This window comes from Pteropus medius, unplaced genomic scaffold (assembly GCF_902729225.1).
Source record: "Pteropus medius unplaced genomic scaffold, Ma_sr-lr_union100, whole genome shotgun sequence".
Lineage (NCBI taxonomy): Eukaryota > Metazoa > Chordata > Mammalia > Chiroptera > Pteropodidae > Pteropus > Pteropus medius.
In genome coordinates, this window is record NW_024356335.1 from 4,392,703 (window position 1) to 4,406,125 (window position 13,423).

Sequence of the window (13,423 nt, forward strand, 5' to 3'; positions counted from 1 at the left end):
AATCCTGGTTCCAGCTATAACTCAGTTATTTTCTTCATGACCTGAGGCAAATCACTCCTCTCAGGTCTCAGCTTGCCTGTTTGTAAAGCCAAGACACTGTAACTTTCAAAATGTCTTAGAAAGAAGCCCAATGTCTTTCAGAAGCTGACAAAGAAAGAAAGAGTAGAGGATGGCAAGAGATGACGGTGGGGTCTTCCACCAGAAAGAGCTCCGCTTTTTACCGGTATTGACATAATTGACTTATGCCTGAGATTTATTTTGTTAAGAAGGTAATTAATGGGGAAAAACAAACAGAAACGAAAGAAAATCATTGCACTATCTCAGAAGTTGCAAACCCATGGCCCATAGGCTGAAAGTGGCCTGACCTCATGTTTTATTAGGTTCACAAAGTATGTTTTTCAAGTGTTTAGTTGCTCAGTTTTTAAAATCCAGAGATTTCACATAAAAAAATGTGTATCTCTGGCTTCTCTTTAGAAACACCAAAGATCTGGTCCCTCTCACTCTCTCCCTCTGAGAGGAGACCACGCTCTGTCTGTGGAGCGCTACCCCTTTTCTAACAAACTTTCCTTTTGACAAAAAAAGAAAAAGAAAAAAGAAAAACCAAAGATTTGACAACACGGGGCTCACAAATCAAAGACACAGGTGTAGCAAGACCCAGATTCTGAGCATCGCCAGGGTTCCAGAGGCCAAATGCCCCCTTCCAGTGACGGCCTGCCCCAAGGCAAGGGTACCCACATTCAAGACTTCCAACAGCATAGATCAGTTTGGCCTGTTTTTGTACTTGATACAAATGCCTATCCTATTTTTGTCTTTTACGCAACATTGAGTTTGTGGCTACATTCATGTCACTGGCCCGGAGCCGTATAGTTCATTTGTTTCATTGTTTTATCTTGTTCTCTTGTCTCAATATCTTGCAACATGTTCATTTGACTGTTGATACACATGTGTAGTTTCCTGAACTTGGCTATTATGAATCTCGCTGTTATGTACATTCTTGCACACACTTATTACATATGTTGGAGCACACAGGTACACATTTCCATTGGAGGTATAGCCCGGAGAAGAATTGCTGGGTGACAGAGTAACTCGGCATCAGTCCAGCTTTGGTAGAGCTGGCACAATTTTCCAGAGTGGTTATACGAACTTTAAAAAAAAAATTTTTTATGAGTTTATTTGAGCCAAACTGACGATATATGCCAGGGAGGAAGACGTCAAATGCTCCTGAGAATAATAGTTTTGTAGGTTTTTTATGCATTTGAAATTAAGAAGGGGATATAAAGAAGATGACATGGAGATGGGAGAAAGCAAGGCTGGGATTGGACTGCAGCGTAGTTAACAAGATTAAGTCACTTGAAGGCAGTTTCAAGGCTAATTTCAAGGTTGTGGTTGAACCAACTTGCCTTCCACTAGCTGTTGTAAGTTCCACTTGCTTGCCTGACAGGGCTCAAAAGGCATTGGGGTTTGTGACTCTCAGATCAGATGCTTTCTATAGGTTCTTCAAACTCCTAACTTTCTGTCCTTTACTGAAATGAGCGAAGAATGAATGGCTACTCCGAATCTTCTCAAAGGTACCTGCTTTCCTCTCTTCTTCTGTAATTCTTGATTGAGAATCTTTTATTTCAATATTCATTTATCCCTCCAAGCTGAGACCTGGAGGTTGGGAAGGAGTTAGCCAGACACAGCAGTGGGGTTTGGGGGGACTGAAGAATGTTCCAGGCTGATGTGAGGAAAGGTCACGTTTAAGTTTTCTGGAAGCCAAATGAAAAAAAAAGAAGAGGACACGTTCTCATTGGGGACAGCACTACCCAGAGGATGTGGAAAAGGGCTGGGGGTTGGGTCACCGGTGGTTTCAAGTCAAGACCAGGAGGGTCCTAGAGAGGACAGATTGCTTCCCACAAGGAAACACCTCCCCCGCCCACTCAATGCCTAGAAGGCCGGGTAGAAAAGTGCTGGGAGCGACGGAGAGAAGTTGATCTTGATTGGAGGGTGGGTGAAAGGGAAGAGGCTGGGGGAGGGGGAATGAGGTGTGTGTCCCACTGTCATGTAAATATCCCCTCCGGGCAGGGCGGCTCCAGGGCGGATTTAAACCTCCGTCACCTGGGGCAGTCTCAGTTCTCAGAGCTTCTTCCAGCCGCGCATCTTCCTCTGGGTCTGGCTCTCCGACTTTTCCTCACGGCATGGCCCCCAAACGCCAGTCTTCACTCCCACCTCAAACGAAGAAACCGAGACAGCCTCCTGCCCCCAAGCCGGAGAAGCCGGCGACCTCTGTGGACTTGCCGAAGGGAGGTATGTCCCCTACATTTTATTGGAGATTTAAGGGATTTGCAAGGATCGACTCTTAAGTGATTTTTTTCTTTGCCCGATCCTGTCCCTTCTGAGAGTTTGGAGATGTGACCCCAAACTCCCTTGAAGGGTTGTAAGCATAGCGGGGGGAGTGGATTAGCTTTTAGTGAAGCATCGGAAGAGTAAAACTGGGAGACCCAGAGCACGTGGGCACTCGTCCCTGCCCCCACTCCGGCGCCTACTGAGCTGGTCTCCCAGCCCCCAAACGCTTCTTTTTGGATTCCCTGTGTTGGTAAGGGACACCACCAGCCAATCTGAGGCTGGGGAGACACATGTGACCCCTTTCCTTGACTTCACCCCTCCACATCCCGTCAGATCCCCAGGTCCTGGTGGTTCTACCTCCCAACTTCTCATATCCCTCCACCTCCTTCCTGCTCCTGAGCTGCTGCCTGCCCATAATTCTGGCCACCTCCTCCTCGTCTTGCTTCCCGCTTCCTCCTCCTCCCATCCAGCCTGAGCAAAGCCAATCACGTGACTCCTTGGCTTGAAACCCTTCCTCTTCCTTGCTTTCCCATGCCCTCGAGGTATAGACTACTGAGACTTCTGGGGCCCTGCCCACCTGGTCCCGGTGGACCTCTCCAGGTTCTTGCTCCCTCCAGCACCTTTTACCTCTCTTCACCTGCTGGGGCTCTGCTCTCACCTCTAGACCCGGACACCCACTTGTCCTCTGTCCGATCGCTCCTCTCCCTACCCCTATCTGTGCGTGTCTCCTTGCTCCCCAGCTCTCTGCTGAAAAGTCGCTTCCTGCATGCATCCTCCTTTGAGCCACAGCTGCTGGGCTCGGAGTCCCCTCAGCCTGGCCCCTACATTATGACATTGTAATTCTTGCGTTCACGTCTACTCCCCTCCCCACTATTAACTATTATCGGAGGTGAGGATTACCTTTTGCACACGCACAGCTTGGAGCCAGGCATAAAGTGGACTGTTCTGGGGATTAGGCCTCCCTGATAGAGTGGGGATGTGGTGAGGCTTTCTTGGGGGGCTGGGTTTGGATAGGTGGAAGGCGGACTAGCATTGCACTAGGAAAATGTGATAGGCCGGCTCGGTGGGGAGGGGCTTGGGGCCTGGGAATCTTCTAATTTTTGACTTGGCTGAGGTCCAGCCATGCTCTTGGAAGGAGTACTGGACAAGGAGTCCTCGTTGAAGTGCCCCTATGGATCTGCTGGGTTACTAGGCAAGTCTGACTTGACTGGGTCTTGGTCCGAAGGGATGCATGGACCTGCCCAGTTGACGTCCCATTGTGGTAAAGCTGGGTAACCAGTGTTTGGAACTTAGCTCTGTCTGGCTGTGTGACCTTGTTGGGCAAGTGACATGACCGTTGTTTCTTTCCTCTTCTCCAAAATGGGCTCAAAAATACCTGTTAGGCTTTACCGCGAGGCGTAAGTAGAAGTAAAACATTTAAGACAGCGGTGACGCATAATCTGTGCTCTTGAGATGGGTAGTAAATTCCTTCTCACTTGTGAGCAGCAAAATGTAGACGAGTCTTCCTGGTCTCCTTCCATTTAGCTGCCTGGGAGAGTTAACAGGACCAGAAGGTGCAACCACAGTCCTTCCGAGGTGGTTCACCTAGACTCGGGTATCAGCTTATGCCACTCACTGGGCACTGATCTGCTAGGCATAGTGCTAAGCACTGCTGTATCCATCAGCCCTCACAACAAGCAGCATGCTGTGGAGGCTCAGAGGCGTGTGTGTGTGTGTGTGTGTGTTGAAGGCCATCCTAGCTAAGATTTCCTAGTCATCTTGGGATGCTGCTGCACTGTAGCATCTCTCTGTTCTGATTTTTAAACTGTGGGGTTCTCCTTCAAAGGAAGCTGGGAAAGAGAGGGAGGTAAGAGGCTAAGGAGAGAATGTTAGAGCTGGAAGAGACTCCAGTGAAATAATGCACCGTGGGTGAATTATCTCTTGGTGTGTCCATGCCACTCCCTTGTTTACTGAAACTCTTGCCCTTTGCTTTCTGTTTCTCTTCCACTTCCTAGTGTGTGCTCCTTGCACTCATCTTGAGAAGCTGCTGTGGGAAAAGTCAGGAAGAGGGGCAGGATGATGCCAAGGGCTAGGATGGTGGAAGGGCTCCCTGGAGCCTCTGCCAGATAGATGCATGAGAGATGCAGGTAGATCAGGCACATAGGAGATGCTGTGGGTTAGTGGTACCAACCTGTGAGCAGGCTTTGTGTAGCGGCAACCCTCAGCATAGTGTTTCTCAGACTGTTTCATCTCATTTGTGGGTCACGAACTCATTTTAGTGGAGTGCACCTGCATTTAAAGAAAAAAATAGAAGAATAAGGGTCGCATCGTACTCAATAAGGGTATCTTTTTGTGCCTAGGAACGTACCAGGTCTGGATGTCCAATGTACATCTTACTGTAAGTCATGTCACAAAATGGGAAAACTGTTAGGGCAGGGGCTTTTCCATGCATCAGCCTGGTTTAGAACTTTGGCTTTGCCACTTTCACTAAAAAAAAAGAAAAAAAAATTGAGTTTATCTATGAAATGAGGATATGAGTACCTACCTTCTATTTTATGAGGGTTAAATGAGAAAATGCATGTGCTTATCACAGCCTGTGGCCCATGGGACATGCTTTGCAGTGCACTAGACCCTGGTACTTCTTTGGTCCTATGTTCAGTGGCATCACAGTGGTAGGAGAAAATTGGCCATGGTGAGCGTATTCATACGCCATCAAAATCAGCAAATGCTACAAATCAGGGTTTTTGCTGTGCGTTTTTTTCTCTCTTCTGGGAGCTGGTCGTCAAACATTTATTACTCTCCCTTTAAGCCTGTGCAATTGAGATGTGTATGAATTGACCTGAACTCAAATCAGGTTTGGAGGGGAAGGATTAGACGAATTTCTAGGTTTTGGGGAAAAGTCCCAAGGTTTTTGTATTCTGTATCCATGAGATTTGTATGCCAATTATTTAACATTTATCGATCACTCACCATGGACTGTATTGAACATTAAAGACACTGCTTGAGCTTTAAGATGTGATAAGTAGAATGTGCCTGCTGGAAGGCAAATAATCCAATCCCAAATTCTGGTTACAAATACCTAGGGAGAGATTTCGGGCCTTCCGTGGTCCATGTCTTGGAACCCTGGCAGAAGGAGTAGAGCGTGGTGCATTTGTATTATTACCTGAAAGCATTATTTAAACGGAAATGACTTGGCCCTACTTAATGAAGACTTGACCTCTAAAGCAGGCCCTGTTGGTCCTGTCATCTCTGACTGAGCAAAACGAACTCAATACCGCCCACCCCATAGGTCATTTTTGTGTGACCTCAACGAGGAGAACGCAGCACGTTGCTCCGACTGGCGGTTAGCGCATTAGATAGCGTTTCTTGCAAGCATTAGGCACTTATTTGGGTCAAAAATATGGCATCTCCTTGCCTTCAGGGGACTTCCACTTCAGGGCCGCCTTGCTTAAATGCCACCCCTGACACAACGTTCCCATGTCAGCCGTTTTTTTGCATTTTATAATTTTATAATAGAAACAGGTACAGAGGAGGAAAGTGACTTGCCCAAGGGCGCACAGCCTGCTGGGCGGAGCTTGGACTCAAAGCCAGGACAAGGCCCTGCGAGTGGACTGGACAGCGCTGGGCTTTGCGAACGAGCCTGAGTGGTCGGAATAGCAGCATCTAGAAAATAGGATGGAGATGCCGCCTTTCTTCCACGGGGCGGGATGCCCCAGCAGTGTCCCAGGGCGCAGAACCGGTGGTGGATGTATTTTTGGGTCCCGATGTGAAGCCAAGCTACCGCGAGGCCTGCACTTTTGGGGGGCTGCGAACGCCCCTCTCCCGCGCGCCCCGCGGAGAAGGGAAGCCGCTCCGCCACCACGTGATGCGCCTGCCGGGGGGCGGGGGGCCCTGCGCGCAGCCCGGCGAGGCCCCGCCTCTCGAGCCGCCGCGCGCCCGTAGCGCGCAAATGTCCCGGGTCGGGTTGGAGAAGGGGAAAGCGGGGGAGGGGAGCGCGGCGCGGGGGACCGGCCCGTACGTCGCCGCGTCCCTTCCTCCCGCCTCTTCGCCAGGCCCTGTGTCTCCTCGTCGCGGTTCCGCCCCCTCGTCCCGGCGCCCCAGCCAATGGCTAGGCTGCGCGAGCCTCTCCGGCCGGGGGCGGGGCGTGCGCGCGGGGCCTGGCGCGCCTGCGCCCTGCCGCCCGCCCCTCGCCGAGAGGAGGAGGAGGTGGAGGAGGAGGCGGCTCGGGGAGAGCGAGCAGCGAGCCGGAGCGCAGAGCGTGAGTGAGGGAGCCCAGCCGCCCGCCTGCCCGCCGCCGCCTCCCCTCCGTAAGCAAGAGCCCGGGCCGCGGCCCGGCACGCTGCCCCAGCCCCTCCCCTCGTCGCCAGGCCGCGAGGGCAGCGCGCGCGAGCCAGGGGGAGGGCGAGCGAGCGGGCGCCGGGAGGAGGCGGCCGGACCGAGCGAGCGCCCGCGCGTGTGGCGTGAGGGGAAGCCGCTGCCCGCCCCCTTCGCCTTCCCTTCTCTCCCCCTCCCCGCTCCCCCCCCGACCGCGGAGCAGCACCATGTCGGCGCCGGCGGCCAAAGTCAGTAAAAAGGAGCTCAACTCCAACCACGACGGGGCCGACGAGACCTCAGGTGAGGAGCAGGCGAGGCAGGGGCCGGCCCGCGCCGCCATCTTCGCCGCCCGCCCGGCCCGCAGGCCGCCGGCGGGGCCCGGGGGGCGCTGGGCGGACGGGCCGGCGCGCGCCTCGGCGCCCTTTTTTGTGCGCGCGGGGCCGAGGCCGGGGTGGCGCCGCGGCGGCGGACGGAGCTGCGAGGCGGGGGCGCTGCGGCCTGCTCGGCGCGGGCGGAGGAGACCCCCCCTTCCTCTCCCCCCTCCCTCGCTCTCCTCCCCCTCCCTCCCTCCCGAGAAGCCTCTCTTTATTGTGCTCCGCCATGATGCCTCGCTCCCATCAGCCGCCGCCGCCGCCACATGGTGCGGCCGGACGCGGCCCCGCGCCCGGGCCTCCGCGCAGCTCCCCCGTCGCGCCCGGCCCGCGGGCGGCGGCCCCGGACCCCTACCCGGAGGCCGGGCCCGGCGCGGCCCTCTGCCTGGAGCTGGGGCGGGGTGGGGGCGCGGGGAAGCACGCGGCCGGCCGCGCACTGGGCCCCGGGCCGCCGGGGAGGATGCTCCGACCCGCCCCGGGTCCTCCCCACGTGGGGCGGCCACCCCGTCGCGGCCGCGCGCTGGGAAACCTGGCGCGGCTGCCAGGTTGTCGGCGGGTCTTTACAATGGCTCTGGAAAAACCTAGCCTTTGCCGTAAAGGCTTTCTCGGCAGGGGGGCTGCAAAACCGGGGATGGTTACCGGAAATGAGCCGCGCGATCGGGCCCCTTCACGCCCACTTAGCTTGTGGGTTCCGCAGTCTTTACCGGACAAAAGGGCACCTTCTCCATAGCACAGCACCTCTTCCTCCTCTCCCGTCTGTGGCTCGTAGTTTTCTGACTTCATTCTTGCTCCCTGCAAGTGTGCTCCACACTCCGTGTGGGGCCGCATCTGAAATCAGCCCGCCTGAATTTGGGTTGGAGGGGTGAGGCCGGTCAGATAGGAAACTTGGGGTTCATATTCTAAGAAGGTAAAAGTCGAGTGTTTACGATGGTGGGGGTAGTTCTGCCACCCTTCCCTGCCTTGGTAGGAGTGCCTGGTGTCTTTATTGTAATAGATACTTGAGCGGTATTTTCAGCTTTCTATAAAAAGTGATTCTAACATTGAGATAGGTGGTGTCCTGATTTTTATCGTCATGGGTTACTTTCCGTACTCTTTGTAGTTAACAGCCAGTACTAGTGTATCGTAGGCACATAATGTGATGAATGATAAATACTTAACAATATCTGAATAACGTGTATCTTTCATAATAGTAACTTTAACAGTGGATCTTTTTCTTGTAACTCTTAACAAGTGCTACAAACGTTTCGACTATCCTAGCGGGTAGCATGATTTGTGAACAGTCTTCTAATTAAAAAGTAATTTGTCAACTATTTGCATGAACACGTGGAGGGCATGCCTTGTAGGCAGTTTCTTTTTTTCCGTATATAACCAGCTTTGTTGATATAACTCACATCAGACAGTGTTAACATCAGAAAGCTGGTTAAATTTATTATATTAGCATTGACACACCTTTTTCTTGCAGAAAAAGAACAGCAAGAAGCAATTGAACATATTGACGAAGTACAAAATGAAATAGACAGGTAAAGTTTTTACTTTGGAGAAGTTTTTCTGCAATGTCTGGCTAAGTGGAGATGATTATAACTTAGTTGGAAATATGAAGTTAGTGTTATTTTTCTGTGAAACATTTGTATGTCACCAAAAAAAGCTTTCGATGACAGTACATTGACCTTGTAAAGACCTGGTTTGTTTTCAGAGGCTACAGTTGTCTGAATTGTGGTTCATGGAATTCTGACACTTTAACATTGTGGCATCAGTGTTACTCTGACTTGCCTTATAACTTTGTTACTTGATTAGCAGGCTTCCCGGAGGCCGCCCCGCCACCCCCCTCCTGCTCTGCTTGAGGGAAACAATTGAAGTTAGCCTGGTAATAGAGTAGTCGAAGTAAATATACAATGTTACCACAATGCTCAGTTTGGACACTTAAGAACTGTCAAATATTGAGTGCCTATTGGTAACGTAAATCAAATTGCCGTCTTAGTTTTGACTTGTTTATAGCTACAAAAATCTAGGTGATTTGGGTATTATGAATAGGTACTTTGCACTGTTCTCAAGCTAACATCAGTAAATATTTGGTAGGCTCAGCAATTTTTGTATTTGTCAAATACTATCACTGTCAACATGTCTTTTCATTTGCTTCAGACTTAATGAACAAGCCAGTGAGGAGATTTTGAAAGTAGAACAGAAATATAACAAACTCCGCCAACCATTTTTTCAGAAGAGGTCAGAATTGATCGCCAAAATCCCAAATTTTTGGGTAACAACATTTGTCAACCATCCACAAGGTATGTCATGGCAGAGCATTACTAAAGAGTATGTGGTGTCCACTTGTTAAGGAGAAGAGGGATCTTGGTTGAGGACTTGGTCCAACACATTGGTTACATGCAGAAGTTGGAACAGAGAGGGCAGGCTTGTAATTAGTATTTTCTGTTTAGAAGAGACTATATTCTAGCTGAGGATTCCCTTCAGTTACTTGATTAAAAAAAGTGGCAGCTCTGATGTTCTGGGCCATTTGGTTTTCAGTTAGTGGATTTATGAAACCAAAGGTGCTCACTAAATCTGGAAACATTTAGAAGTGCTTTAATAAGCACTTGAGTTGTATGTTAATGCTCGTCTATTTAATATTCATTTGACCTGTAATTTGCTGGTCTAGTGTCTGCACTGCTTGGGGAAGAGGATGAAGAGGCACTGCATTATTTGACAAGAGTTGAAGTGACAGAATTTGAAGATATTAAATCAGGTTACAGAATAGATTTTGTAAGTATCAGTAATGCATCTTGTTGGCCACTATAGAAATTAACTTGAGCTTTGGTTACAAGAGCTGTTTGTATTGATTTCTAATCCTTTAATCATTTATTATAGTATTTTGATGAAAATCCTTACTTCGAAAATAAAGTTCTCTCCAAAGAATTTCATCTGAATGAGAGTGGTGATCCATCTTCAAAGTCCACTGAAATCAAATGGAAATCTGGAAAGGTATTTGAGGAATTGTTGGGCAAAAATACCTTTTTGCGTATTTTTGGTTCAATTGAATCATTCACCAATACTTGGTGCTTTGGTAATGTGTTAAATGCAGATCCTTAGTATAAAAAACTCCAGCGTGTTGAAGTCAAATATAGTAGATCTTTAAACCAAATTTTTAAAGAAAGGGACTGAATTTTTTTGGTTTCTACATTGGTGGCTCAGCTTTTAAAAGTAGCCTGCTGCTTGCCAAATTATTTGTCTGCATTTAATTAATAAATACATAATAAGTTATACTGTCTTATGGTAGTGGCCGTTAAAGTGGAACTAATTTTATGGAGAAGCTCAATTTAGATGGTACCTTTTTGGAAAAGACTTGTCATACAAATTTGACAATAGTCTTTGTAGACCTAAAATTCTAGGACTTCTTTTTCTTTACATTTTATAATTTTAAATAAGAATGATAGTATAGATAACATACTCATGTCCCGTTTTTGTTCTGCTTTCTGGTTAAAAATCTTATTGTTTAAGTTATAGGGAATGTAGATGTTTTAGAGTGCCGAGAGCCTTTGTCAAAAGTTCTTCAATCTTCATTTAGGATTTGACGAAACGTTCAAGTCAAACGCAGAATAAAGCCAGCAGGAAGAGACAGCATGAGGAACCAGAGAGCTTCTTTACCTGGTTTACCGACCATTCTGATGCAGGTGCAGATGAGTTAGGAGAAGTCATCAAAGATGATATTTGGCCAAATCCATTACAGTACTACTTGGTAAGCCGAAGATGTTCTTTTATTCAAGGTTGCACTTGTCTCATTTCTTCGGAAATGAGTTAAGATAATTCTTGGTTTTTGAAGGTTCCTGACATGGATGATGAAGAAGGGGAAGGAGAAGAAGATGATGATGATGATGAAGAAGAAGAAGGGTTGGAAGATATCGACGAGGAAGGGGATGAGGATGAAGGTGAAGAAGACGAAGACGATGATGAAGGGGAAGAAGGAGAGGTAAAAGAATTTGGTTAAGTAAAAAGTAATCTTTAAAGAATTCACTATGTTACTTTGGAGGTCATGTATCTTGTATAATAGAACTGACTCAACTAATTATGGGGGGTTTTGTAGAAAAGGTAAGCTATTGTCCAAGATTGGAAGACATTTTGATAAGATCGTTTTATCAGATTTAACTAGTTCTGCTTCTGTGGTTCGTTTTTATGACTACTACATTCTATCCTCTCGTCAGTACTTTAGAGCAAGTGATACGGACAGTGCAGCTGGTCAAATTCTGAGAAGTTTCCCAAATAACAAACATTTGCGTGTTTTGGACAAACTAAAAGTTACTTATAGTCCGATTGGGATAGATTGGTTTTGGGTTTGGATTATTTGGTTAGTGCTGAAAAGTTTCTTCATCTGAAGCAACATCACTGGGTCTTTCAGTCGAGATTTGACGCAGTGTTGTTTAGGTTCATAAAATTAAGTGTCTCGAGGCATGTCAGCATGTTTTGTGGAGGCCGTCACAGTCCCTGTGAGTGTTGGAGAATGACATTAGAATTCACCCTAAAGAGTAAAAGAGTAACCGTCCACTTTTTTCTTACAGGAAGATGAAGGAGAAGATGACTAATGGAACACTGATGGATTCCAACCTTTTTAATTTTCTCCAGTCCCTGGGAGCAAGTTGCAGTCTTTTTTTTTTTCTCCCCCCTCCTCTTGTGCTCAGTCTCCCTGTTTTCGAGGTCTCTTTTCTCTCCTTTACACCCTGGTTCTCACCTTATTGGGGGAAATACCTAGAGCAGAATACAGTGAGAAAAGAACCTCTGCCCCTTTCTGTTCCAAATTCATTTTTATCCCTTCCTGTCTCAACAAAAACTATGGAATCAACAACACCGTGTTCTGTGGGAAAAAAGAAAAACCTTCTGCTCCCTTAGCTCTGCTGGAAGCTGGAGGGTGCTAGGCCCCTGTGTAGTAGTGCATAGAATTCTAGCTTTTTTCCTCCTTTCTCTGTATATTGGGCTCAGAGATTACACTGTGTCTCTATGTGAATATGGACAGTTAGCATTTACCAACATGTATCTGTCTACTTTCTCTTGTTTAAAAAAAAGAAAAAAAAAAACAAAAAAAATGGGGTTATAGAAGGTCAGCAAAGGGGGGGTTTGAGATGTTTGGGTGGGTTATGTGGGCATTTTGACAACATGGCTTCTCCTTTGGCATGTTTAATTGTGATGTTTAACGGACATCCTTGCAGTTTAAGATGACACTTTTAAAATAAAATTCTCTCCTAATGATGACTTGAGCCCTGCCACTCGATGGGAGAATCAGCAGAACCTGTAGGATCTTATTCGGAATTGACATTCTCTATTGTAATTTTGTTCCTGTTTATTTTTAAATTTTCTTTTTGTTTCACTGGAAAGGAAAGATGCTCAGTTTTAAACGTTAAAAGTGTACAAGTTGCTTTGTTACAATAAAACTAAATGTGTACACAAAGGATTTGATGCTTTTCTCTCAGAACAGGTTTGACTTGTATAACATATTGTCAAACTTTGTCACCCTAACTCCGTATTTTTTGATACGCACTTTGCAGGATGACCTCAGGGCTACGTGGATTGAGTAAAGGGATTTGAATCAATGTATTAATGTCTCCATAGCTGGGAAACATCATGGGTACAATTTGCCATCAGTTTCTGAAAAATTTCAAATCATTGGGATACCTGATTGCTCAAAACTCAGTTCTGAGTGTGTTGTACCCTTAATTTGTATTGCAAATTGGCATTTTTAAAAACGGGCCTTTATTTACCTGGATATAATAGTGCCTGCCACCACCATCAGACAGACCTGGTGCTCTAATGCCGTTACACACGAGGCAATTGCTGGCATGTCTTTGTTGGCACTGTAAAACGTGGCCTAGGAGACAGGCTCTCAGAGTAAGAAGTCCGTGTTGGTGGTAAGAAACTCAGGTCAGGAGTACTTTTGTCTCTAAGTACCAGCTATTAGCGTATAGTTCTCAAACGAGACCCGTCTGTGTGAATCTGAGTGAGATGATGGACTCTGCTCTGTCTGCTAATTGCCATTGTGCATAGAGTAACATTTTGAGAAGCTACCTAATGCCTAAGCTTTTTAATGCTGTAAAATAATAGCTAAAATTAAATGCCACTTTTTCAGAGTTGAATTAATGGACAGCCTGGTCAAATTCAAAGCTTTTTGATGTATAAAACTTTATAAATGGAACTATTCCATCAATAGGCAAAGTGTAATGAAAACCTATCTAGATGGATAGTATGTAATTTCTGCACAGGTCTGTTTAGTAAATACATCACTGTATACTGGTCAGGAATCTTGCTCCAATAAAGGAACATAAAGATTTGTTTTGACTGGGGTCATTCTCCTTGTTTTGTAGAGAAATGTTTCTTGCTTTCGGATTTAGATAAGCTAATTTTTTTGTCTTGTTATGTGTGTTCATAGTGACGGGAGGGGCGGAACTTAAATAGTTAAG

The 13,423-nt window shown here is 47.2% G+C and overlaps 1 protein-coding gene and 1 long non-coding RNA gene across 7 annotated transcripts; one reads left to right on the forward strand and one right to left on the reverse strand.

Moving 5' to 3' along the window:
- Positions 1 to 1,150: 1,150 nt before the first annotated feature.
- Positions 1,151 to 6,448, reverse strand: LOC120601744 (uncharacterized). Of its 3 annotated transcripts, XR_005652529.1 has the most exons (5): positions 4,673 to 6,448; positions 4,496 to 4,593; positions 3,701 to 3,853; positions 2,098 to 2,295; positions 1,151 to 1,748 (listed from the first exon to the last, which is right to left on the reverse strand). It is a non-coding gene; the product is annotated as an uncharacterized LOC120601744 (long non-coding RNA). The 3 variants fall into 3 exon arrangements; XR_005652530.1 differs by lacking the exon at positions 3,701 to 3,853; XR_005652528.1 differs by lacking the exon at positions 3,701 to 3,853 and having other exon boundaries at positions 4,496 to 6,448.
- Positions 2,149 to 13,294, forward strand: SET (SET nuclear proto-oncogene). 4 transcript variants are annotated; one of them, XM_039861681.1, is made up of 8 exons: positions 2,149 to 2,286; positions 8,452 to 8,509; positions 9,129 to 9,271; positions 9,640 to 9,743; positions 9,849 to 9,962; positions 10,546 to 10,716; positions 10,801 to 10,947; positions 11,534 to 12,420. In XM_039861681.1, exons 1-8 carry the CDS (start codon positions 2,178 to 2,180, stop codon positions 11,555 to 11,557), a joined length of 870 nt encoding a protein of 289 aa, XP_039717615.1. In that variant the 5' UTR covers positions 2,149 to 2,177; the 3' UTR covers positions 11,558 to 12,420. The 4 variants fall into 4 exon arrangements, with proteins under 4 accessions (XP_039717615.1, XP_039717617.1, XP_039717618.1 ...); XM_039861683.1 differs by lacking the exon at positions 2,149 to 2,286 and adding an exon at positions 6,526 to 6,918 and having other exon boundaries at positions 11,534 to 13,294; XM_039861684.1 differs by lacking the exon at positions 2,149 to 2,286 and adding an exon at positions 7,204 to 7,258.
- The last annotated feature ends 129 nt before the right edge of the window (positions 13,295 to 13,423 follow it).